Source organism: Chanodichthys erythropterus, chromosome 1 (genome assembly GCF_024489055.1).
Source record: "Chanodichthys erythropterus isolate Z2021 chromosome 1, ASM2448905v1, whole genome shotgun sequence".
In the NCBI taxonomy this organism is placed as follows: domain Eukaryota; kingdom Metazoa; phylum Chordata; class Actinopteri; order Cypriniformes; family Xenocyprididae; genus Chanodichthys; species Chanodichthys erythropterus.
The window spans coordinates 4,319,882-4,347,713 of record NC_090221.1 but is presented as its reverse complement, the minus strand read 5'-3'; the positions used below and the strand labels follow the sequence as shown (position 1 = coordinate 4,347,713).

At 37.2% G+C, this 27,832-nt stretch overlaps 1 protein-coding gene across 4 annotated transcripts in view; it reads left to right on the top strand.

The window, feature by feature from the left end:
* LOC137020079 (5-hydroxytryptamine receptor 4-like) overlaps window positions 1-27,468 on the top strand; it is a 139,900-nt gene extending 112,432 nt beyond the window's left edge. The window contains exon 7 of one of the 4 annotated variants that reach the window (XM_067385284.1): window positions 25,567-27,468. In XM_067385284.1, the coding sequence (XP_067241385.1) occupies window positions 25,567-27,199 (1,633 nt within the window). In that variant the 3' untranslated portion in view covers window positions 27,200-27,468. Of the gene's footprint in view, window positions 1-11,339; window positions 12,207-25,566 lie in introns of those variants that run through there. The other 3 variants (XM_067385308.1, XM_067385300.1, XM_067385292.1) reach the window with 3 other exon arrangements.
* Window positions 27,469-27,832: the final 364 nt, after the last annotated feature.

Here is a 27,832-nt window from a genome sequence, read left to right as displayed (position 1 = left end):
TAGAGGAGACACGTGTGATTACTGTATGAGAAGCAGGAGACTTTCAATTTTCACTCCATTTTCTATCATTGCTGTCTAGGAGAAAAATTAAGTTACTGAAAAGATCACATTAGTGATTTATTTTCCTATGGCGATGGTCTTTGAAGAATTTGTTTGAAAGAATCTGAGAATCATCTCTAGGGCTGAGTGATAAAATAATTAAATCTGTCACACAATAAACTGGATAAAAACACTGGATAAGATCGAATAAAGAACAAAAGAAGATTAATTTTCATTGTAAACATTTTAAGAGTGAGTAATTCATACGTTGAAATTGTTAAAAATGCATAACAAACATTTGTGTTGTTGATTTTGAGCTGCTATCTTGCAAGGCTTTCCTCACTAGTCTAGCTATTTCCATTATTAATGCGCTAGTCGCCGGTTCTTACCTGGTGCAGTTGCCTATTAGGCTTGCTGGATAATCCTGTGTAAGTAAAGAGTGGCCTGCTGGGATTGGATGTTATGAAACCCATCACTGCCATGCAGTGTGGTATTATGAGTTCTGCATTGATGCTGTCCTTCTGTTAGCTTCAGCCTTCGCTTTAGCCAGAAAGAAGACTTGAGAAATTGTATTATAAGATTTTGCTCTGATCTATGTCATGGAAAAATGAATCGGACGTTGACCTTAGATGGATTTGCACTACCTTTTGGACATGATGGGTTCCCATCGTGTCATTCGACCATAGACTGTAAAAAAATATGGACGTAGCGTCCGTGACGTCACCCATAGAGTTCTGAACAGCAGTTTTGAAGCGAAAATGAGGACGCGGCCATCTTAGCTGCGCGTCACCGCACGTCACTCCCGGATAACTGAAAATGGGCAAAGAGGTGGGGAGGTGGTTTGAGCTGATGTGATTGGTTGCTGAAACTACGTTAGCAAGCAAAGGAGCTATCTATCTAGATACTATCTAAATTATTAATAAAGATAAGTTTTAACATAAGAAAGTTCTAAAGGTTTACTGTCAATTTACGGTGTTTTTTTAAGATATAGATGCTCCAACACCAGTAATTTGTGTTGGGTGTGCAAATAACAACATGGAACATCAAATGGGACTTCATACCTTTATAATAGAGATCGCGAGATGAATCCAATCTGTGGCACTTGGGTAAAATATAAATGTCCATTGCAAAACAAAAAAAAACATTTCACATTTCTTCTGAATGATCTGCTCTCTGTCATCGTTCTTCAAGAAAGGATGCAATCTGCAGCGATCGTATCTAACAAACAAATGAGCCTGTGTCCAAAGTATATATTTTTTTTCAAAATAGTGCAGCAGTTTTAGTTATAATATCCAAGCAGTGCTGTCAGAGTTGTATATCCTCCTGGTATTGTCATTGTAGTAACTTAAATCTCGCAATCAAAACTTTCAGCCACGATCCAACAACGTGTGTTCTGTCTCTTCCGCATGCATGCACATCTACGACACACATCTCGAATACTATGCAGCAAGCCATATTTTATAATTGTATAAAATAATCGAGAAAAAAAAGCACAAAAACGGCTGAGATGCCAAATTCAGCGGCAGCTGAGGTAACGACGCCTCACAGACAGCAGCGCACTCTACCTGTCACTCAAGTGGCCACGCCCTTAATTATGCAGAACTTTAAGGCTTAATATAATTTAAACGGATGAGTTATAAAAAATTCACCCCCCTCAGAGTTGTCATGAAGGGCAAAAATAGCAGTATAGACCAAAACCACAATTTGAACCAACTTGTAAACATGTTTTTTTCTGCTATAAACTTGGCCAATTTAACATGGGACTCTATGAGATTCTGCTCTCTTTTGGAGCCTGTCCCTAGCGGCCAGTCGATGAATCGCAGTTTAAGTTACTTCCGTATTGGCTTCACGAGAGAAAGGGGGAGGTTGCCGCTTGCATTCGACGTAGCGTCTTGTTCCCTTACTAAGGGAACAAGGGTTACACCAGTAACCCGATACGTTCCCTTTCGTGGGAACAATCGACGCTACGTCATTCAACGTAGCGTCTCGTTCCCTTACTCAGGGAACAAGGGTTACACCAGTAACCCGAGACATTTTTCTGTCATGGTGACTTCTATTGCTTTATAATGCACTAATGATATTTTCAGTCCCCTAATCTTAAACCTAAAGTTTTCATTTAGAGATTATATAATGTTTATTCATTTCCCTTGGTTTTGGGGGATCATTTAGTTCCTAACTACATTTCTTTGTTTTCCTCTCTTTCTGTCTCGTTCTCAGTCCCTCTCCACAGCATATCTGTTTCTTGTTTCTTTCAGAAAACAATCAGATCATAGTCCTGATCTGGTGCCACTCAACTCCACAATAATCAGGTCTTATATCTTTGAGCGTGTGTTTGAAAAGCCTCAGACAGTTCTGGGAAGACAAACACACGCATATACGTGCCTTCTGAGGAAATGGCATGATCCTTTGTGGATTGACATTACCATCTGGCTGACACTGAAGGTCTAGAGTCACGTAGCCAGATGCTTGACTTTAGGCATAACGTTTGGTTCACATGACTGTGTCTTTTGGACAGAGATGCCCATTTAGACTGAAAGGGGCCATATGACTGACCACACTTATTTTTCTTGGTGGTCATCAATATCTTTTGCAGACCTTTAAACAAATCTATTGAGTATTTTTTTCTTTGAAAGTACTCATTGTTGTGGAAATACCTGCATCTCTGGAAAATTTAATCATAAATATTTCCAACACACTAAATTTTTTCTAAATTATCTGTTGTATCCTTTGTCTTGTTTAAGATCATTTCAAAGCTAGCATTGTATGAATTCCAAATACATATAATTAAAAAATATATTTCTACTTTTTTGGAATAATTTAACAAATACAGCTTGTAAATGATGCACAATAAATAATTATATTAAAAATAGTTAGAATAGAATAGATTTTTTTATAGATAGATAGATAGATAGATAGATAGATAGATAGATAGATAGATAGATAGATAGATAGATAGATAGATAGATAGATAGATAGATAGATAGATAGATAGATAGAAGTCAGTCAAAATGCGATTTACACCTTAATCCATAAGAGGGCGTGTGCAGTAATGCAATGCTGTTTGCTAACCGACACAACAGGAAAAAGCACTAAAGAAGAAGAACAGATGATCTATGCATAGATATGTTTATGTGTAATCTTAAAACCAGTGTTTCAACCACTGAAATTAAGCATTTTTTACTAAATATATGCACTATATTAGCTTATATATACATTATATTTACTTTACCTGTTAGTAATGTCTTAATTATTTAATATATGTTTAAATAAATTTGTCATGAAAACAAGTTATGACACTTTAATGTATAGAAAGTTCAAAAGAAAAACATTTATTTAAAATCTCATGTAACATTGTAAATTTCTTTACTGTCACTTTTGATCAGTTTAATGCATCCTTACTGAATAAAAGTATTAATTTCTTGCTGACTTGCAAACTTTTGAATGGTAGTGCAGTAAAAATAAATGATAAAAGCATGGTAACATGTTTCCAGTTCACGTCAAGAAGTCATAAAAGTACTAGTGAAGTAGTGTTTCTCAGGGATTTTCTGAGGACCGTCACAGTTAGTCTGAGAGCTGCGATGCGTCAGGCACTGCTGAGATTGGACTCATTTTGCAGAGCCCTGCCTGACCTGATGTGAACTGGAATATGTCTGAATAGATAAGTTCGTAATAGATTGCCTAGTCACTCTTCCTGTGAAGTGGTCTGCAATTGCAGATGGTATCAGACACCAAAGAAAGTTATCTTGCCCTGCCTTTACTGGTTAATCCTAAACAGTTCAGGGAGGGGAGATTTTCCTGGGTTGCCTCCTCTCTCAAGCTGAAATGATAGTGTGCATGCCACAAACTACATCACAAAGATGTTATTTTATCAGATAAACAAGCTTTTTTTGGTGCTCCAATTAAATGAGTCTTCTGTTATCAGCACCTGCATGAGACTTATGTGTGTTAAATAGAAGAATAGTTTGTTTTTCAGCTCTCTACATGATATATTGTGATGATACAGGCCTGTTATATATTGGAAGCACTAATTTTAGTCAGTACTCTTTTTAACTGTTCAGATTCGGATTTTAACCTATAGTACCAGGAGTCAAACTCATGTTTCTGGGTTTTGCGCCAATATTTGCCATCTTAAACTCTAGAGCTTTGATTTCAGACCAAAATATCTGGTATTCATCATCAGCATTTAACTTATGATGATGCCGAATGTCTTTTTTCTATTCATTTATTTGAAATTATATTATTATATAATTCACAGTAATGATAGAAACGAAATGGTCAAAGAGCCCGACACAACCCCTCCCTTCATTATGGCGCCAGACACAAAATGACAGACTAAAGTAGGAATAAACAGAAGCATAAACATTGAATTATCCCTAGGAACAAAATAAATCAGTAAAGGCACGTGTCAGTCCTCATACCGGCAGGCCATTATAAAACCTCATTAACATGGAGGGATGGAAACGTTCAGTCTAAAAAAGGCTGGGTTAAAAACAACCAAAGTTTGGTTGAAAATGGACAAACTCAGCAACTGGGTTAAATGTTTGTTCAACCTGCAGGGTAGCTTTATTTAACTGTATTGCTTGCTTAAAATAAACCCAAAATATGTTGGAAATTAACATTTATTTATACACTTGTTTCAACCCAAATTTGGGTCAAATATGATCAAACCCAACCGTTGGGTTAAAAAAAATGTATTTAAAAATTTAACCCAATGGTTGAGTTTGTCCATTTTTGACCCAAACTTGGGTTGAAACAACCCAGCATTTTTTAGAGTGTAAGTTTAATTAATAATAATGAAACAATAAACATGTATTAAATTGCTTATTAATAAATGTTCATTTTTTGATTATTATTGTTGCCTCTAGTAATTATGTGTCTGATTTTTATTTTCCAACCTATTTTGGGTTCATTTTAATCCAGTCATATAGCAATTTTTAAACAATAGTTGGGTTAAATAAAACTACCCAACCACTGGGTTAAAACAACACAATCACTGGGTTTGTCCATTTTCAACCCAACTTGACCATTTTTGGTCAGCTCTGTTGACACTTTTATTAAGTAAATTCTTATAACAGATCTGATAATTATTTCTATTTCTTCAACACTACAGTATTTCACGCTTTGCAGTTTTGCTTTTCTGCACTCCAGATGGCCATGAATTGGTGCTAAACAAAGTGTTCTGACTTTAATGATGTCAGGAAACTGTGGAATAGAAGTGAGAATGAACAAATCTCTCTCCTTCCTCCTCTCTGCCCTCTATCACTCTCTCTTTCTCAGTTATAGATTTATATTGGGACTAATATTCCCTCTTTGTTCTTTTAGGTGGGGATGGGCGATAACTGATTACACTTATTTTCATTTTGATCTGTTACTATGTACTTTTAAGGCAAACATACTAATAACTGTTTAAACTGCTGCATGACTGCTTGATCTTTTCAGTATTTCTGCTCATGTTCAGGTGAGTGAAAGGAGAGATGATTCCACTCCTGTGCAACTAATTGACCACAAAGTCACAGTTTTCACTTTTAAATTGAATGTTCACTTTTGAAATGTTTTGGGAAGAAGTCTCTTATGCTCACCAAGACTGCATTATATTTTGTTTTGTTTTTAAGTACAGTAAAAACAGTAATATTGTGAAATTTTATTGACATTTAATATGAATGTTTTTTATTTGATCTTTTTAAAATGTATTTTTTTTTTCCAATGATGGCAATCCAGCATCTTTACTCCAGTCTTCAGTGTCACATGATCCTTCAGAAATCATTCTAATATGCTGATTTGCTGCTCAAGAAACATTTCCTATCATTATCAATGTTGTAAACAGTTGTGCTGCTTCATATTTTTGTAGAAACCATGATACATTTTTTTAGGATTCTCTGATGAATAGAAAGTTCAAAAGAACAGCATTCATCTAAAATAGAAATCTTATAGCATTATAAATGTTTTTACTGTCACTTTTGATCAATTTAGTGCAGTGGTTCTCAACTCCAGTCCTCGGGACCCACTGCTCTGCACATTTTGTATGTCTCTCTTATCTGACACACTCAGTTCAGTTCATGCAGTCTCTCCTAACGAGCTGATGATCTAAATCAGGTGTGTTAAATAAGGGATACATACAAAATGTGCAGAGCAGTGGGTCCCGAGGACTGGAGTTGAGAAACACTGATTTAGTGTGTTCATGGTGAATAAAACTGTTAAGAGACCCCAAACTTTTGAATGGTTGTGCATTGCATATGCATTAATGTTACATTGATCACATCCTGCTTATACATCAGTATCAGAAGTATTGATATTTCAAGATTGATACTGCCCAATCTTTTTAGAGATGAATTGTTAGTCATTTAATGTGGAGCAGTTCCTTTCTTTAATTGGCTATTTATCAATAGGTTGTTGTTTTGTTTTATTGCCGCTAAGAAACTTCTGTTCAAGGATGCGGCGCTTATCTTGCAAATTTATCAGCACTGCATATTTCCATGTACAACATTTCTGACAGCTTCAGTTCCGTACTAAAAAATCAATGGACATGGAGATGGACTCCAGTTGAAATGCCACATCCATTCGTTCAGGAAATTAATTGTTTTTTCCACACATTTCTTATCCTACCATTTTGGTCTGGGCTGTCATTCATGCATGTAGCTTACAGGAAACAGTGGTGGGATCGTTCGCATATCATTGTCAAAAAATCCTGTATTTGTGATGAACTTAATCATATTTTGCCACTGTTGGTTGGTCATTTCTTTGCTCTGGTTGCTTTGGTAACTCCGGCTTCTCTGCTCTTCGTGACTGAGCTAATGGTGCAGCTCAGATCTGAATTTGTAGGTATTTTAGGCAAGCTGCTGCCAATTTCATACGCCAGTGAGTGTGGAGGAACGCTGAAGTCTGAAGAGTCTGTAGCTAGACTGTCTAGACCTGCTCTGTCACGTTTGGTGATCACATTGTTGTTGTTAGACTTATTGAAAATCCTGATCCAGATGTTTACCTCTAGATGGAGTCTAGGTGCAAACCCCATGGTTCGCTGACGGAGAACTTTGTGTTTCCTAGCTAATATACATATAATGTACTACATAAAAAAGTCATATAAATAATGCAAACTGAATGTATACATTTATTAGCTAATTTATTGCTCTACAAAGTATGGGAAGACCATCACAGCAGCGTTGCAGATGGCACAGCAGAGAAACAAGTGGTTTGTTGTAATGGTTTAGTGATTTTAACAGCTATGAAATCATATTTCAAAGGCATATCATTAAAATGCTAGTATAGAAAATTAAGTTAATATGATGTGTGTAAATATTCAGTTAGACACACAAAGCAAATACAAGCAGACTAGCAGTCATCTAGAGATAGATGTTTTAATAAACCACAGCACCATATACTGTGTGGTGCCACTTATGCACTTATAAGAATACACATTACTAATCCTTTCATGTATATTCATACAGAAAGGCATTCAAAAGTATCAGGGCAGTAAGAATTTTTTTTTTTAAAGAAGTTAAGCAAAGATGCTTTTAATTGTTCAAAAGTGACAGTAAATACATTTTAAAGGTGCCCTAGAACTTCTTTTTAAAAGATGTAATATAAGTCTAAGGTGTCCCCTGAATGTGTCTGTGAACTTTCAGCTCAAAATACCCCATAGATTTGTTTTATTAATTTTTTTAACTGCCTATTTTGGGGCATCATTAACTATGCACCGATATATAGGTTGCGGCCCCTTTAATTCCTCACGCTCCCCACCCCCGGAGCTTGCTCTTGCCTTATACAGCATAAACACAGTTCACACAGCTAATATAACCCTCAAAATGGATCTTTACAAGATGTTCATCATGCATACTGCATGCATACATCGTATCATGTGAGTATAGTATTTATTTGGATGTTTACATTTGATTCTGAATGAGTTTGATGGTGCTCCGTGGCTAAAGCTAATATTACACACTGTTGGAGAGATTTATAAAGAATGAAGTTGTGTTTATGAATTATACAGACTGCAAGTGTTTAAAAATGAAAATAGCAACGGCTCTTGTCTCCGTGAATACAGTAAGAAACGATGGTAACTTTAACCACATTTAACAGTACATTAGCAACATGCTAACAAAACATTTAGAAAGACAATTCACAAATATCACTAAAAATATCATGATATCATGGATCATGTCAGTTATTATTGCTCCATCTGCCATTAATACTGGCTGCCCTTGTCTAATGCATTGAACATGGGCTGGCATATGCAAATATTGGGGGCGTACATATTAATGATCCCAACTGTTATGTAACAGTCGGTGTTATGTTGAGATTCGCCTGTTCTTCAGAGGTCTTTTAAACAAATGAGATTTATATAAGAAGGAGGAAACAATGGAGTTTGAAACTCAGTGTATGTCATTTCCATGTACTGAACTCTTGTTATTCAACTATGCCGAGGTAAATTCAATATTTAATTCTAGGGCACCTCTAATAATATTACAAAATACCTTGCATTCAAGAATCATAAATATAAAGCAGCACAACTGTGTTCAGCATTGATAACAATAAGAAATGTTTCTTGAGCCGCAAATCAGCATATTAGAAAGTTCATGTGACACTGAAGACTGATGCTAAAAATTCAGCTTTGATCACAGGAATAAATTACATTTTAAAATATAATAAAATAGAAAACTTTTATTTTGAATTGTAATAATATTTCACAAAACTACATATTTAAACAGAGTTCTATGGCCTTTACTTTTTCTACAAGATTTCCCTGTAGAAGGCTGAAACTTCAGTATGTTCATTTCACACCATGATCTAAAGTTTGAGTTTATGTCAAAATAGATTTACTGTAAATAAGTTCGTGTTGTAATTAATACAGAGTGTATGTAGTAAAATAGGGTTAAATCGAGCCCTCTACACCCCTGCCTTCTCTCCCATCACTCTTCACGGCTCTGTTTAGTGCAGTTCCCTGATGTCCGGACACACATAATTAAGAATGAATTTGTCAGAATGAGTGATGTAAATCCTGGCCATGTGTGTGTATGACCCAAAGCTCATGTTCATGTAAATTAATGAGCTCTGCCTCTAATCCGGCCAGCTAATGTCTAGACTGGATGTACCAGCATGATCAAGACATTATTACTGAAGTGTATTGGGGAGTATTGTATGTTTAGAGTAGATCATGTTAATTTGACAGATGTCTCAGGTTGTGCTCGAGCTGAGCAGAGCGAACAGTACAGTTAGAAAGTGGCAATGTGGCAGCAATTTTGGGTTCTGCTTCATTGAAAAGCTGCCACATGTTTCCTTTCAGAATCCCGGAACATTGTTAAGGTTTTGAGAGGTTTTTCTTTTATATGTTTTCCTTTTTTTCAGGTAAATTTAATGCCCAATTGCTCTACAGGAATTGCCTTTAGTTTGTTTGTTTATGAAGAGAGAATGTAATGATTTTTTTGGACTGGAAGAAAAGGAGGTTCACGGCTTGTGTGGCTAGAGACACAGAAAAAGCAGCAATCGCAGGGCAATGTTTCCTGTTTCAGTAATTTAACAAAACAGGAGATGTCTGTCTATCTAGATGCACAAATGTGTGTTGTTTTCTGGCTACACTAAAAACTATTTTTCACTCAGAATAGCTATTAAATATTACAAATAATTGCAAAGAAATGGAAAGTAGTACATTTAATTAAATAAGTACTAAGTACTAAATGATTAGTATTAAATAGTATTTTCTTGTAAAACACTATAATAATCTTTGTTGTATTTAAGTAATGGGAAAATTATTGAAGGGTTACGAATCCTTTTAAGACACTGAAATCCATAAGATGTTGAGATTTCCAGAGGATTTCTTTTCTTAAGAACTCAATTTATATTTGATTTATGCAAAAATGCTAATAAAATTCTGCAGTCCGAATAAAGTAAGGTTCCACCAGCTTCATTAACCTTCCTGTTCATGCATTTTAATGCATTTGCCAGGCACTTTTATCCAGTTACTTACATTGCATTCAAGGTATATGTTTTGCCAGTTCTTGAATTTTGCAAGCATCACGCTCTACTGTTTGAGCTACAGGAATATGAGCTGTTGAATGCCACGTCTCTATTTTAAACAATTAAAACAGATATATCTACTTGCCATTGCTGTTCAGTAATGAGGGGAGGGACCTTCTCATTCTAGAAAGTGTTTGATTGGACAAAAAGAGTGAGTGCAAGATGAGTCATCAATATTTTTGGTCCGAGCTACTACATCTTTTATTGTTTTTAAAGGTTGGTTAAAGAGTTGTTTGTTTTCTCTGGTCTTTTAACATGTATGATATTATTATATTGTGTATTGTATGCATCATTTTATGCAAAGCATAAACTGGGTAGTTTAAAAGTACTTTATAAATAAATGAAAATGAACAAAAAGTAATTTAAGCAAGATTGTAACTGTGCACATCTGCTAAAAAGAAACATGTTTTGTCAACATTTAAAGGATTAGTTCACTTCAGAATTAAATTACCTGATAATTTACTCACCCCCATGTCATCCAAGATGTTCATGTCTTTCTTTCTCCAGTCGAAAAGAAATGAAGGTTTTTGAGGAAAATATTCCAGGATTTTCTCCATATAGTGGACTTCACTGGGGTTCAACGGGTTGAAGGTCCAAATGTCAGTTTCAGTGCAGCTTCAAAGAGCTCTACATGATCCCAGACGAGGAATAAGAGTCTTATCTAGAGAAACCAATCATTTTATATTAAAAATTTTAAATTATATACCTTTGAACCGCAAATGCTCCTCTTGAGCTGCTCTGCGATGCGCCACGCATTACGTGATCATGCGTGATTTCACGCGTGAAACCGAGCAAGTGTTTACAAAGTGAATGTGCATTTCTTAATTTCTTTTTGACTGAAGAAAGAAAGACATGAACATCTTGGATGACATGGGGGTGAATAAATTATCAGGAAATTTTCATTCTGAAGTGAACAAATCCTTTAACACAACATACTGTCATATAGTTGGCCTCAAAGCTATAAAAGCCACAAATTCATATTTTGATATCATGTTTAAACCTCTGCTGTTTTTGGCCCTCATCATTGGCAGCAGTAGGTGATGTCAAGATTGTGCCTTTGCTAAAGACCCATTTTTCATTTTTGTGAAAAGGCCAACAATGACTCCTCTGTCAAATCAAGTGTACACACCAGAGGTGGTCTTAATATTTTCACTGTTTCAGCCCTACATGTGAGGTGGTTTATATTTCCACATCTTCTAAAAGCTTGTAGAGAGATGAATATGAGATTCTGAGGTGTTTTTACATGTAACGCTGTAATTGAAGTGGTGTCCTGGTTTCTTTTGTCCTTTCAGGTATTCAGTTCTTCACAATGGAAACCACATTGAACAAGAGAAACTGTCAATACAGAATGACACAGAGTCCCAGGAGTCATGTTTCTGACACAGGTCACCCTCTAATGAGGACCATCACTGGAAGGTGCCATTTCTTACCGCCCTGCCTGCAGCTCAGATCCGACCGGAGCATTTCAGGACTCGAGTACCGGGAGCTGGACTGAACTGTTTGCTCAAAGAGCTGCTGAACAATAAAGGAAAGAACAATGTTGCCAAAGGTATCTGGTCTATATTTTAGGATACAAATCTCCATTGCAAAGGAATGTTGGTAAGGTTTTTCCCAAATGTGTTTATTTCATTTTTGGTTCTCCTGGGAATACTATTTCCAAACCAAAAATATGTCTTTCAAGCTTTATCCAGAGAGGCTTTCATTAGCTCTAGAGTCAGATAACACTTCCCGAAAGGTACTGCTCAAACGCTAAATAAAGATTTATTTTTGTTCTATAAATAAAAAATAGTGAAATGTTAAAAAAAAAAAATAAAAAAAAATCACACCACAGTATTAAAAGGTAGAGCTGGGAGCATTGCCGAGTGATTTGTCCATTTGCCCAAAAAAACTTTAATTAAAAATGCAGTAAGCAGTTCATGAGTGGACACGCCCCTATTGCTGATTTGCTCACTCTCTCTCCTCCCCCATCATGAGTGGACACACCCCCTACTGATGATTGGCTCACTCTCTCCAACCCAATATTGAGTGGACACGCCCCCTACTGATGATTGGCTCACTCTCTCCTCCCCCATCATGATTGTACATGCCCCCTGTTGATTGGCTCAATCTCTCTCCTCCCCCATCAAGAGTGGACACACCCCCTACTGCTGATTGGCTCACTCTCTCCTCCCCCATCAAGAGTGGACACACCCCCTACTGCTGATTGGCTCACTCTCTCCTCCCCCATCAAGAGTGGACACACCCCCTACTGCTGATTGGCTCACTCTCTCCTCCCCCATCATGAGTGGACACGCCCCTTACTGCTGATTGGCTCACTCTCACCTCCCCCATCTTGAGTGGACACACCCCCTACTGATGATTGGCTCACTCTCACCTCCCCCATCATGAGTGGACACACCCCCTACTGATGATTGGCTCACTCTCTCCTCCCCCATCATGAGTGGACACACCCCCTACTGATGATTGGCTCTCTCTCTCTCCTCTCCCATCATGAGTGGACACACCCCCTACTGCTGATTGGCTGAGTGTGTTGTGGTGCTCGGTCAAATGCACTTTCAGCAGCGTTTTTCAAAAATCACTAACTGCACCTTTGAATCTCTAATCAACAGTTATAAATATCCTTTTATGCTTTTTTTAATTGTAAGATCAAAGTATGAAAGGATTTGTTTCTAAGATGATTCCAGCGTCTATGTGTACATTTTTAGGTTCAACACAAGTAATGTTGCAGGAAATGTGTCTTTCAGTGAATGTGGTCTATTCCAAAGGTACAACATAAAATTCCTCAAAATGATTTGACAGGAAATTAACTTTTTCTTCTAGCCAAAAATAATTTTGTGGATCATTTTCATATGGTGTACTGAAATCTCATATATGTACTTAAGACTTCTAAAGCTCTTTGGGGAATGAGATGTACTGGTCACAGGCAAAGTTGTGCTCCTAGCTAATTCATGTAATTTGGGTTCTTGTAAACCTCTCTGAATACACAGATGTCTCAGACCCACGGGTGACCGTTCTCAGTCAGGTTAGCTCTGTGCTTCGCATGCATCGCTGAATGCATCCAATTCCATGATGATCTCCGTTACGAGGATCTCCTCTGACATGATTCACTGGCATTAACAGCGTAGTGTTTTTCTGAGAGTGCTAAAACTACATGATGCCTGCCGACTCTGCCTGTTACTGAGAATGTGTCAGGCCACTCCAAACAAAACCTTTGGTGACAGCAACCAGGGCCAGTTCTCCCAGATACCGTGTCTTAAACTGTTTTAGTCTTAGTCGAAGATGACCATCGGTTGCTGCAAGGCTGAAATGGTTTTAGGAAAGGAAATTACCTGAAGTTGTCCTTGCAAAAGTTCTTAAAGGGATAGTTCACCCAAAAAGTGTAAATTTACTTTAATTATTTATTCACTCTCAAGTTATTTCAAACTGTATGACCTTTTTTTTTTTTTTTTTTTTTTTTTTTTTGGAACACAAAAGAATGCCAATGATGCAAAACAGCATTAATTCAAAGAGAATAACAACTTTTCACATTTTCCGTTGTTCAGTCATTTTTGATAGGAATCAATGCGATTGAGAATTCTACATGAGCGCAAAGTATTTCCACATGCAGATTTTGCAACAGTCACAAATTCGCCACATTGAGCAACAGAATGCTACTTGGTTTGAAAAGGACTTATGAGAAAACCGAGAAAAAGGCTGTTGTCTTCCCTTTTGCCAAATATGTATGAAAACTTCAACACCCATAATGCACTGGGCATGCTGCCATTTAAGGCCACTCCCACCAGTGTGCTCTGGATACGCTACCAAAGTCAAATACTGCCTGGCTTTAGTAGGAAATACTTCTTAGCAAACTTTTAGTTATAAAGATGTCGACTTCTATTGTTCGCAGGTGCAAGATTTCAAAGAGTAAACGTTTAATTGGGAGTGAGTTACTTTTGGTTTCCAGTGAAGGATCCAGCGCATTGTAGGCAGTGGCCAAGGCTGCAAAGAATCATAAATACAGAGATAATGGCTCAATGGAAAATCCGAAAAGCCTCTGTGTTTGTAGTCAGCATTTCAAACTAAATGATTATGAAGGTTTTATGCCTAACAGTGGAGAAAATACTGTAAGAAACCATTCTGTCAGTTCCACCTCAGCAAAGTTACACTTTAAGTCCATACAGGTTTTCAACAACAATGCTGACAGTTTCATTTTTGGGTGAACTATCCCTTTAAGAGTATGTCATGCGATTGCTTCCTATGCATCAGGAGAGGAAATACGGCTGATGCCAGCTTTTTATTTTTTTTGTTCCTAGACATTTCTAGCTAAAACCTTCCTAAACAGTGATGTGCCATAATAAAGCTCTCTTCCAGAGCAGAGGACTCAATAAACACGCTCCTAGGAGAGCCTCGATATAGCAGAACTGACCCAGAACAATCTCCATCCCTCATTTCAGCATTTGCCAGTCTGCTGAACCGTGCCTCTGCCTAAAATTAATTACCTTTGGGAACACCAATTGTTTGAACCGATCTAAAAGATGTAAATATTTTTAAATAATTACATTTTATGCGTCAGCCAGTTTCATCAGAAAAACAGGTTTGGTTTTATTTGCTATTTTGCAGGGATGTACAGACAGCGACACAAGTACAACACTAAAAATATCAAACATGTACAGCTCAGCACTGTCCTCATGTATCGGTTTCCTGATTATTTTAAAAATGATGACCTCTCCTGCAAATAAAGCACTTGTAGCACTTTTATAATATGAGGAATATTGCATCCAAAAGTCATTCAGTATTCTGGTCACTAATATGTTGAAAGTCAATGAATGAATTTGACTTTCGTGATCAGTTTTCATAAACGTGGCGTGGTGACTTGATGAAGGAACAAATAAGACTTGGTCAACCAGTAGAGGAGTCTATTATGGCTTTATTTGTTTGAATGCAACCAGAGCTACATTACCTAGCTCGAGGGAATGCCCACTTTAGGTTCCTTTTCTCATCTTCTCATGTTTTTATCAAGCGATATTTAATTTCTAAAGGTAGAGTTTAGTTTGATTTTATTGTACATAGGAATATATATTTTTATGCAAAAGATTTGATAGTGGTCCGTGTGTTCCTTTAAATGCTTTAGTCAAATGCGTTTCTTCTTCCAGTCTGGTGTATCTGCAAACCACAAATCTACCGTGTAATTCGAAGCAATGTCCAGATAAGATGTAAGCTAGGCTACTTGTTTTTTAACAATCAAATATGTACATGGTCGTGCCTTCACAGTCATCTTACAGATGTACAGAGCATTGTGATTTGCAGCGAAACTGTGCAAGTTAACACCGATAAATGCTGGTAGTGGTTGAAAATATTTATTTTTAACAGGTTATAATGTACAATCAAAGGATTCCCCCAGGAAACCAGCCAACAGCAAGGCTTTGATGAGTTATGAAGTTCAAATTATTGATTTCATTTTCAATTATGTAGCACGCTTTGATTCAAAGGTACTTTGCTGTTATTTAACAATAAGCAGGTTTTTTTGGTGACAGCGGTGAACAGCTTGCACAATTTCCCTTCTTTTTGATGTCATTATGTTGTTTAAAGATGGAGATTTGGTAATGGTTGAAGCTTAGGAACCATGACTGTGAGCTGAAAAAGATTTCTCTTGAGTTATGAAAAGGAAATACATGCTGTTTTGAGCACCGATGGATATGGAAGGATTTGGGGAAATTATGACACTCCATAAACATGATAGAACCAAAAACACTATTATATGAGCCATGAGTCATTGCTTCTAAAGAAGCCGGCCAAAAGATATGAACTCTTCCCAAACCATCGAGGACCTTCAAGGATCAGGATTTCATCTTAAATAATAATTCCCTGCCCAGAAACCTCACATATGAAGCGTAATCGAACACCTCAGAGCCCTGAAGGCAGAAGTGCTAAGCATGAATGTGTTGTAAATCTCCCAACAAGGTGTAGAACTTTTGTAAACTCAGTATTTATTTTGGTGGATTTAAGATTGATATTTTCATGTAAGGCTTCTCTTTCAGGGAGCTATGTGTATTACTTTTTCTGTTGCTATGTGACAGCTCTAAAAAATGATAATTAAAGACTACGAGATGTTATTAATCCTCATGTGTTTTGTGTTCTCTCTAATAATATCTTCAGTCTCTCTGTCTATCATATCCCTTAATGCACATTAAACTGGTGGTTGATTATGATTTGACTTTTTTAACTTTAGTCAGTGTGTAATGTTGCTGTTTGATCATAAACAACATCTGCAAAGTTACGACACTCAAAGTTCAATGCAAAGAGATATTTTCTTTTACAGAATTCTCTGTTTAAGGACTACATGAAACGGCTGGTAGGGACTACAACAAGCTTCTTCCTGAGTTAGTGACATCACTAACTCTAAAATTTACATAAACTCCGCCCCTGAGAACATGCAACAAAGGGGGCGGGGCCATGCTTTAGAGAAGAGGAAGAGTTGTTGTAGTAGAGTGTTGTTGTCATGCCGTCATTTTACGCCGGACTGCTTCACAAATGAGGGTCAATTCAACACTGGATTTGCACAAAAGATGAACATGACGGCACACGCTAGTGGATGAGTTGAATCAACTCCACAGCAACTACATCAATGTATCCACTAACCATTAAGAAACGTCTAAAAGTTGTAACTTCTTCCTGAGTCTCTCCATCAGTGTTGAATCCGGTTTGAACAATGTAAGGCTGAACACTTTCCTCATTTTGGCTGCGTGAGATTCTCCAGCTTTGTTGTTGTTGAGCTGTTAAAGCTCCGCCCTCTTCTGGTAAGGGGGCGGGGAGCAGCAGCTCATTTGCATTTAAAGGGACACACACAAAGCGGTGTGTTTTTGCTCACACCCAAATAGGGGCAAATTTGACAAGCTATAATAAATGATCTGTGGGGGATTCTGAGCTGAAACTTCACAGACACATTCTGGGGACACTAGAGACTTGTAAAAGGGGCATTATAGGTCCCCGTTAAGATGCTTGCATTCTCCACACATGTATCGTTCTTGTTGAGAGATGGAAGCCTAGCATTTAATTATTCATCAATGTGAAAAACAACAGACTGGCAGTGAGCCCTGCAGTAATGAGGTGCAGACTGCTCAGGTTTACTCCCATCAGAGCGTGCAGCTCCACATTCACCTTTACCGATGCCAGAGCTCATTTCCCTTTACCAATTTGATGGACCATAAACTGCTTTAAAAGCTCTCCTCATGCCCTCCTGAGTCACATTCATTGAACTTTCACCTTGACATTATGGCGTCTGTAAGAGTATGCCTCAATGTTTCCAAGTCGGTGTGCTGTCAAATTTAAATTGGATGGAAAGAAGAAGAACTTTTCTCAGACTTTGACAAGGAAATAATGACGCAGTCGAGTCGCTAACTCAAGCACGGTCTTAAAAACATCATCGGGGCCATCATCACTATATCTGTGTGACCCAAGACCCCATTTTGGCTTTGCGGTTGTGCACAGGAGCCATACTGAGGGAGTTATCTGAAGGGCTGAGGAATGTCTTTTTCCCTGATTGCATTTTGTAGTGACTTGCTGAGTTAAGTGCTCCCTCATCAGCCCTGGAGAACAGACTTTGCCGTTTTTTTAGGTGAAATTCTCAAAACGCTTCATTTACACAACTCAAATGTCAAGTGTGATAATGGCTTTTGTGCTTGGTGAGCTCTCGCTTAATCAAAGTCTAAGCAGAGCGCCGGCCGGCCGGTGGGAAATCGAACGTAGCAATTAGCACTCAAACACACAGGCTAGCAATTCCATGTGAAGCTCTCAGTTTGCTTTTCAACGCTTTTTAATTTTTAATGCAACTTAGCTACGAGGTTATTCTGCTTATTTTCCCCCTGCTTAATGTGCTTGTGGGTAGCAGAGTAATACCCGTTGGCCTTTTTGCATATTTGAAGCTTTCATGTCCCTCGTGGGATGCTAATAATGAATCTAACCTTTAAACGTGGGGAGAAATTTAGGCTTTAAGCCAGAGTCTTAACTCTGACGTCTTGCACTGACTGAAGAGTTGAAAAAGTCACTGGAGGTAGACTGAGGTGTGTGGAGAAGGCCTGTAATGAGATGATTTACAAGGCAATGTCAGGCTGTTAGCCTTGCTTTAGACAAAACACGTGCCGTTTGCCCTTTGTTCTTGACTTGTAATGAGTCAGGTGGACTTTTTTCGGATGAGTATTGTTTGAGATGTCATGCTCTTTTCAGTCCTTTTTCCAGGAAGAGTAACTCAGAAGGCTTCGCAGCATGGCACACAGGCAATGGAAACTAAATATGTGGCTGTTATCCTCTTGAAGGTTTATAACTTTGACCTGAGCTTGAAATGCTTTCAGAGTCTGTGACACACAGCAGTTTTTCTTCAAATCTCGCTTTTGTCTTTTTTATGAGGCTGCTGTTTGATACATCAAATGGTGCACTTCTTTTCTGTCTGCCCAGATCTCATTCATCACTGGAGTGACATCAGTTCATACAGCATTATTTTTATTAATTCACTCTAAATCGAAAACTCTGTAAGAAAAATACTTTATAAATTAATAAAATTTAAAATACTGTCGCTGTTGGTCGTCATGTCACCGTTTACATCAGTCTGTGGCTTTTTCAAATATTTAGCCAATGAAGAGTATTAAAAAAGAGCTTGTGACTAAACCTCATATCTCCGTTTGATCCTCAAACTATCAGTCAAACCTCATAACTCCACCCACTTCTGTTGTGAATGAGGTGCTGCTCGCAGTTTGGAGCATCTCTGTTTGTTTGCAATGCAAGGGTAAATAAAACACTTTTTTGAATAAGTGCAGCGTTTTCTTTACTTAAAGGATTAATTCACTTTCAAATAAATTTTCCTGATAATTTACTCACCCCCATGTCATCCAAGATGTCCATGTCCTTATTTCTTCAGTCGAAAAGAAATGAAAGTTTTTGATGAAAAGATTCCAGGATTATTCTCCATATAGTGGACTTCAGTGGCCTCCAAATGGTTGAAGGTCAAAATGTCAGTTTCAGTGCAGCTTCAAAGAGCTTTAAACGATACCAGACGAGGAATAAGGGTCTTATCTAGTGAAACGATTGGTCATTTTCTAAAAAAACTACAAATGTATATGCTTTATAAACACAAATGAACACCTTGCACATGCTTCCGCTTTCTGTATTCTTCAAAAATCTTACGCTGTATGTCCTACGCATTCCCTATTCAACTTACAGAAAAAAATGAAACTGGTGAAAAGTTGAATTTAGTTTGGTGCCCATTGAAGTCCACTATAAGGAGAATAATCCTGGAATGTTTTTATCATAAACCTTAATTTGTTTTCGACTGAAAAAAAAAAAAAAAACATGAACATCTTGAATGACATGGGGTGAGTAAATTATCAGGAAACTTTATTTGAAAGTGAACTAATCCTTTAAGAAACACTATATGGCCCGGTTTCACAGACAGGGCTTAGCCTAAGGCAGGATTAGGCCTTAGTTCAATTAGGATATTTAAGTAGCTTTTATAAGTGTACACTAGAAAGAAACATAACTTGTGTGCATTTTAAGAAAAAAACAATGGCAGGGACATATTTTAAGATATGTCAGTGCAAGTTGCTTTCAGTTACAACAGCTCAAACATGCATTTAAGTCTAGGACTAACTTAAGCCTTGTCTGTGAAACCGGGGGTAAATGTATAAAGGCGAATGTTTTATGTATTTGAGGAGCAAAGAAAAGTATCTTAGTTGCATTTGTCATCGAGTCATAGCCAGTACATAACATCTTTTATAACATGAGATTTTGGCCAAATGACAGAAAAAACTGAGCGCCCACTTGCAGTAGCTTCAATAAACTTTGTAACCTATAAGTTAATGTAATGCGATGCACTTACTGCCCCCAAAATTTATTTTGCCTATGTCACAATATGAGGTAAATCCAGACCCGGGTGCGGGGAAACCGGTTCACAAACAAGTAAACGTCTTAAATGTGTACATAAGCAAGTCGTGAGAATGAAAAGCAGAGAGAAAAAGTGAAAAAGCTTTCCATGTATACCAAAATATCTCTGAAATGTGGAATGTGAACCACTAATTTTGCAAATAAAGTGGCCTTCTCCTGGGAAGTGGCTTTTGAAGCTTTTCTCATGCTGATTTCTAACCTAATATTCTGTATTTATTTATTTAATTGATTTTTACATGAGAGAGACTTAAGGATGAGTCCTTCAGGCTTCTGGGTAATAAAGATCAAAGCAAATGTTCAAGACTGGAGAAACAAATCTAAGAATTTAAGAATCACAGAGAAGCCTGTCTTAATGGACCACGGTTGTAAATATGGCGGGACATGAGTCTGTTTTTTGGGGAGGATGTAAAAGGCTCATAATAATGGATATAATGTGAAGTTAGATATTGAAAGTGTTATGTCATGTGCAACTGTTGGATTTCTCATTCAATTACCCTTTCATTCAGCCTCAAATGGGCTTTTTTTTTGTATTTTTATCATGGTCGTTCTTTTTAGTCTCTTTGGTTGAGAGTCAGTAATCACCATCTGTATAAATGGGTAGTTTGAAATTGACTGTATTGAAATGAAAACCTGGGATGAACTCATACAGCCCAATCAGTTATGATGTATAATGAATGAATGGAGATAATCCATGCGAATATGCGTATAAACATGCAATCAGTTGAACAGAATTAATTTATAAAGAAGGCAGAGAGATGATGTATGTCCCAGATCTGCAGAAAGAGATGAAGGAAAGATTAGTTTAGCCCTCTTTTAGCTGATTCTGATGAGAAGAACTACTTGCATGTCAAATGTACCATTAGATGTTTTATGTAGACTACATCACTACGTTCTGCATCCTGAGGTGCTCAGTTTATGTTTCTGTTAAGTTTGCAGCGTCTCCGTGAGCTGTGGTGGAGACACAAGACTTTCTTTACCCAAAGAGCACACATACATCTCCAAGATGTCTTAAGAGCATTTCTTCTGTGTACAAACATTTGATAAACGTCTTTAAACGCTTAGTTTTTATGAACCATAAACATCTCATTGGGCCTGGTGAGAGGTTTTAATCTATTATAGACCCTTTTCACATTTCCGAGTTTCTCAGAAGCGGAAGACGTCATAGTTGGGTAAACTAGCCACTTCGATAAATATATTTTTTGTGTTTCTATTTGGACAAATATCAAAATAAAAACTTCCCAATAGTGTTTTCAGAACTGTCAAAAGAGGAAAAAATAGAGTGACAATGACTTTTTATACAACTGTAATATAATACTAAATAAATGTACATACATTTTAAAAACTTTGCAGGATTTACGATATTGATGACCGTTAAAACACGTCATCACAGTCTGTGAAAAGGGTCAGTGAGGGAAAATCAGTGACTTTTGTGGACAAGAAAAAGATACTATTTTGCATCTGTTTTTTTTTTTTTTTTTTTTTTCACTTATACATGATTATTTTGGAAAGATTTAGAATTCTATATTAATAGAAAACTTGATTGTATGATAGAAATTTGTGTATTTGATGTACATTTTTATACAGAGAATGGAAACTTGAAATGTAAAGAACTACATATTATATATTTGTTTATTTCATTAGGAAAATACCATATACATAAGAAGAAATTAAAGTCATTAAAGCCATTTTATAAATAACTTTAAATTATATGTAACATTATATGTTTACATTATATGTAAATTTGGAACAAACCAAAAACAAAAAAGCACGTTAATATTTCCTTCTTCTTTTTTTCTCCTTTTTTCCCTGGCAGCTAATGTTAATATGATCATGTGAATATGTAGTACCTCTTGTTCTTGTGGCACTGAATAAAAAATAAAAATAAAAAATGATGGAAAATCAGCCAACAGGTTACCAGAATTCAGGTGAATTCAATCAGTGCTTTTTAAAAGCATCACAGGATGAACATTATAAGCTGTTTGGGTAAATGATAGAGTGTGCAGAGCTGCATATCTTGACAAAAGTATTCTTAAAAACTGAGTTAACAGCATCGTCTGACCGCTGCATTATAAAGTGTTACTCTGCCCTCTGCTGGTTCAACCTACACAATGACTTAAAGCTCAGTAAAAGAGCATAACTGATTATCAAATTAAAACATAATTTCAAATAAACAAATATATAAATAAATACATCTTTAGTGTGTACATTTTCACTGTGCATGATAAGGTAGCCAATTAACAGTAGATTAATTTTCCCCCCAGTTCAAATTACTGCCATTTTTACATCTCAGATGATCTCAAGATGACATTAGTTGCTTGCTAACCTAATAATAAGCATCTTGGGACTAAACCCCCTCTATATAGATAGACAATTGGATCAATAAAATATATAAGAGTGCTGTGCAGGATTTTGCTATTATCTCAAGGATCCCTCGTCTCACACATGCATCAATAATGATCTCATTGATATATATGTCACACTGGCTTGTACTTTAGACATTCATTGTCTGATACTGTGACAGTTCACTTGTTCTTACAGTTTAGGTCAATGATGTAAAAGGTCAGTCGAGTACAAAGTAGAGGAGAAGGTCAGTGTTAGAGTGAAAGCATTAATTAAAAAAAAAAAAGCATATGAAGGTAAAGTTCAAGGAACATTAAACAATATTCCTAACACTATCTATGATATTTGATGATTTAACCCTTATAATGGTTAATAAAGTGTTTGAAACAAATGTGAGGATACTGTATGATCAAGCAATGCTAATCCAGTGTTCTTTGACTATTATTTATACTAATATGAATTAGCTTTTATTTTGATGTTTTCAGTTTTCATTTTAGTTTTAGATTAAAGTATTTACATCATTATACCTGTAATAATGCAGTTGAGATGCAGTATGATATACTTTGATTAAAAAGTGTCAGGTAAATGTCACGGCCTATAAATTGATTGTGCCATTTACAAACCTTCTGTATGGCCTTTCCATCCTCAATTTTGAATTCTTATTAATAAAGGTTTATTTTATGACCTGCCTTGAATGCAATGCGGTTTGTGTAGTGACTGTAGAAAACTATATATGTAGAGTGGCAAAAAGTGTGACATCAGGTAAAGTGGGTCAAACACATTTCATGCTGGAATGCCCTTTAAATATCAGGAGCCAATCGTATTTTAACAGTCATGAATAATTACCACAAACGTGTATGTGCTGTTTTCATTGGCTTGACATCACTGTGGTGGGCGTGGTCAAGCGTCAACACAACCGATCGCAACAAGCACATGGTAAGCCAAATGCTCTAAAAAGATCAAATCATTTTTTATGAAAATAGCAATAATTGATAACAATATTGTATTGTGTACTTTTATTTTAAAATTATGATTTCATGGACAACTGCCAAACAATGCATAGTTTTATTTGTAAGGATGTTCAGAGTAGTGACCCACTTAGCTTAGCTTAAGGTGTTAGGTAAAGTGGGACAGTAGCTGTCTATTAATGTGGGACACTTCAAAGCATTTCTGATGAAATATGATCGTTCGTCATCATACGTGACCTATTATGTCATGGATCATGTCATAAGCCTGATGTTTTCTAAGAGTCCCATTGTAGCGATGCTAGGTGAAACTGGATGCTAATGTGATGTGCACTGATTCTCTTCTGCTGTCTGAAGTTTGAATTTGAACTTATAAAGATCAACTTTATCTGGAGGCTGTAGGATGAATCAATGACAGATCACAACACTAGCTGCATATGACACTGATGGGGCAATTATAACTACTGTTATGATATAAAATAATAAATGTATGATATTCTTAACCTTCTAGATTATATCTAGAAGGTTAAGAATGTGTTATTGCTATTTTGATAGATTGATTGATGGTTTTACTGGCACAGTATGCTGGCACATTCATAATGCAAAACTACTCCATTTCGTTTTTGAAATATAATAATGAAATATAAACTTGTTTTCATGACAAATTTATTTAAACATACATTAAATAATTAAGAAATTACTAACAGGTAAAGTAAATATAATGAATATATAAGCTAATATAGTGCATATATTTAGTGAAATGCTTCATTTCTCTTGTGAACTAACATGCTGTGGACACTAAATGACTTGCCTGAGGTAAATGTAATGCTGCGTGAGATATTATTCTCAAGCTTTTTTATTGATGCCTTTCTGCGGTTGAAACACGTATACATATCTATGCATAGATTCTATGTTTTTCTTCTTCTGCACTTTTTCCTGTTGTGGTGGTTAGCAAACAGCGGGTCATTACCGCATGCGCCCCCTTCTGGATTGGAGTGTGGATCGCCTGTCACTGACTGTATTCGTCGTCTGACTGCATGACACCCATACCGTGATGGTTTAGGACAAATACATGTACCATTACACCCCTATATATATATATATATATATATATGTGCTAATAATTTAAAGGTGCCCTAGAATACTTTTTCACAAGATGTAATATAAGTTTGAGGCTATGATCCGTGGCTAATGTGGCTAAAGCTAACATTACACACTGAATGAAGTTGTGTTTATGAATTATACAGACTGCAAGTGTTTAAAAATGAAAATTATGACGGCTCTTGTCTCCGTGAATACAGTAAGAAACGATGGTAACTTTAACCACATTTAAAGTCCCTGTAAAGTCAATTCTGAGAATTCTTTCTAAACACTTTATAAATGTTACAAATGTATTGCTAAAACACATTACAAAGTGTGTGAATTGAGTAATGCTTAATTGTGAAGTTAGAGCGTTAAACAGTTTTTCACCAAGTCTCTGCTCAGGATTTTTTGGGCGGAGCTAAAACGGGGGTCTAATGACGCACATCGGTATGCATCAGTATGTTTGACTCATTAGACAAGTAAGTTGAGACTGCAGCTCTCGCGAGTGGGTGTGGTTTCAGCGCCGACAGCGGACACGCCCCCAGCGTTTGAGAGCAAAGAGCGCTGCCTATTTTTTCGAGATTTTGATAACTTATTTCATTTACTTGCAGATTTTTTTAATCATTCAAATTTGGCTGGGTGGCACATTTTTCTGTGGTGTGAAAAGCTCAAAACACATACTTTAAAATGACTTTACAGGGACTTTAACAGTACATTAGCAACATGATAACGAAACATTTAGAAAGACAATTTACAAATATCACTAAAAATATCATGATATCATGAATCATGTCAGTTATTATTGCTCCATTTGCCATTTTCCGCTATTGTTCTTGCTTGCTTACCTAGTCTGATGATTCAGCTGTGCACAGATCCAGACGTTAATACTGGCTGCCCTTGTGTAATGCCTTGAACATGAGCTGGCATATGCAAATATTGGGGGCGTACATATTAATGATCCCGACTGTTACATAACAGTCGGTGTTATGTTGAGATTTGCCTGTTCTTCAGAGGTTTTTTAAACAAATCAAATTTACACAAGAAGGAGGAAACAATGGAGTTTGAGACTCACTGTATGTCATTTGCATGTACTGAACTCTTGTTATTTAACAATGCCAATGTAAATTAAATTTTCAATTCTATGGCACCTTTAATTGGAGTAGTGGGTCCAAAGTATTAAACCTAATTCAACAACATTCTGACTTTTATCTTTTCATAGAAAAATGGCACCTAACCCAAAGCAGTCAGGAAAACTGCAGAGAAAACGGCAAGATGAAAGACAGCTTAAAGGAAGGAAAGGGCTGAAGATGAATCAGTGGAGAGAGGACCAAATGAAAGCTGCAATCGAGGAATATAAAGAGCAGGTAGAGTTGGGGAGGCCTGCGCTGCGATTGCTCGCAAGGAAGTGGAACGTGCCGAAAACAACCCTTCAAAGGCGCGTAAAAGGGCTTGTTGAGGGATCTGAGCACGCGTCTGGAAGAAAGCCATTCATCCCTGTTGAATCAGAGCGGGAGTTAGCTCGTCTTCTCACCTTGCTTTCACAGAGAGGCTTCCCGTTGAGGAGGACTGATGTTCAATCATTTGCTTTTGAGTTTGCCAAGATAAATGGGATCCGAGGGTTTTCAGAAGAGAAGCAAAAGGCAGGCTATTACTGGTTCGAGGGCTTTATAAAACGAAACCCAGGACTGAAGATAAAGAAACCAGGGGCGATATCACCAGCTACAAGGATGAATGAAGAAGAGCTGGGAAAATGGTTCAGAATGTACGAAATCACCCTTGATATGTTGGGAATTAAAGACGTTCCTTCACATATTTGGAAGTGTAATGTATCAGGACTACAAGACGACTTCTCTCAGCAATATGTCAGGCAAGGAGAAGAGCCCTGCTTTCAGATCAGAGCTGAGGAGGAAGAGGAAACCGCCTCCACGGTACTAGCTGCATTCAATGCCAGTGGTACATTTGCTCCTCCACTTATCATTTTTAAAGAAAATAGGGTGAGAAGTGAGTGGTTAAACGAATCTCTAGAAAGCGTGTGTGTGAGAGTGTCGAATAATGGCTGGATAACAACAGAGATGTTTGTTGAATGGGGCGAAATGTTTGTGGCACAGCTCCCAAAAGATGACGCCAGACCCCACCTTCTGCTCCTCGATGGCCAAAGCAGCCACGTATTCAACCTCGGCTTTTTCAATCTCATGAACCAGAACAATGTGGAAGTCATATGCTATCCTGCACTGCAACCAGCAAACAGAGCTCTGTTCAGGAGTCTCAAACACAACTGGTGTGAAGTGAGTGGCAAGTGGAATCAGCAATGTGCAGACGTGAAGTTCCCCAAAGCACATTATTGTTCTGTTTTCACAGAAGCGTGGAAGACGACTGCCACTGTGGAAAGAGCCCAGGATGGGTTCAGGACAACAGGGATGTACCCAATAAATGAGTTGGCCTCCATTGAGCATGAACCTCCTCCTGCCACCCTGTCCCGTTTGGAAAGTAGCACGCCGCCCACTGCACATTGCAGCACAGAAAGCGGCTCTGATGTGCTGTCAGCTGTTGAAGTGGCATCATTCAAAGACTTTGTGGTCATACAAAAATGTAACAGGGGTATAAAGACACCCAGAGCCAAGACAATACCACATTTCCACAGAAACACAGAACACCTTCTCTATAATGAACATTTAAAACAAAAAACTCCCTATAAATGCAGGGGCTGTTTCATAAACCACAGCGCAGATGATGATCCGAAAGCTGCTGAAGCGTGGATCAGATGCAGCAACTGTAAGGCCTGCTACCATGAGTCTTGTGCCGACGAGGATGGGATTTATGAATGGGTTTATGATGTAGATGGTGAAAATTGATCAAATGAAGCATGGAATGAGCATGAAAAAATGAATCACAGAATGTATGATTTCTTTGATCATTTTTTCAGTCTAGCGCGTTAAACTCTTGTGCTCTGAAAATCAGCTTTTAAGATTGAATGGACTATCACAGCCTTGTTTTCATTTGTTTCAAATTAAATGAATTAAATTGACTAAGGTCCATTAATGTTTGGACACACCTTAAATAGTCAGTATTCTGTTTACAGTCTTTTAAGACGTAACTGACAAGGAGTAATAAACGTTTTTTTGCACTGTATGATTTTTTTTTTATTATTGTACTAGTATTTGCAAGTCTTGTTCCCCATGACTGCTCAATTACTTTGGTCCAGTCTATTTCTTTACCATGCCTGTCACGGGAACTGCTTTCTATGCCCTTTGCTAGGACCTTATTAGCCATGTCTTGGCCCCACATGAATACACACTGGTTTGCCCATGAGATCAGAACAATTTAGAGCTTATTGGGCATTTTCTGCATCATGCCGGTGTTCAAAGGTCACACACAAAGGTTGGTTATTGTATTTCTGCACACTTGCACAGAATTGATGGATCAGAATGGGATGAATATTGTATGCAACACTTGTTAAGTCACATTTGGGTGCATATCGTTCACAA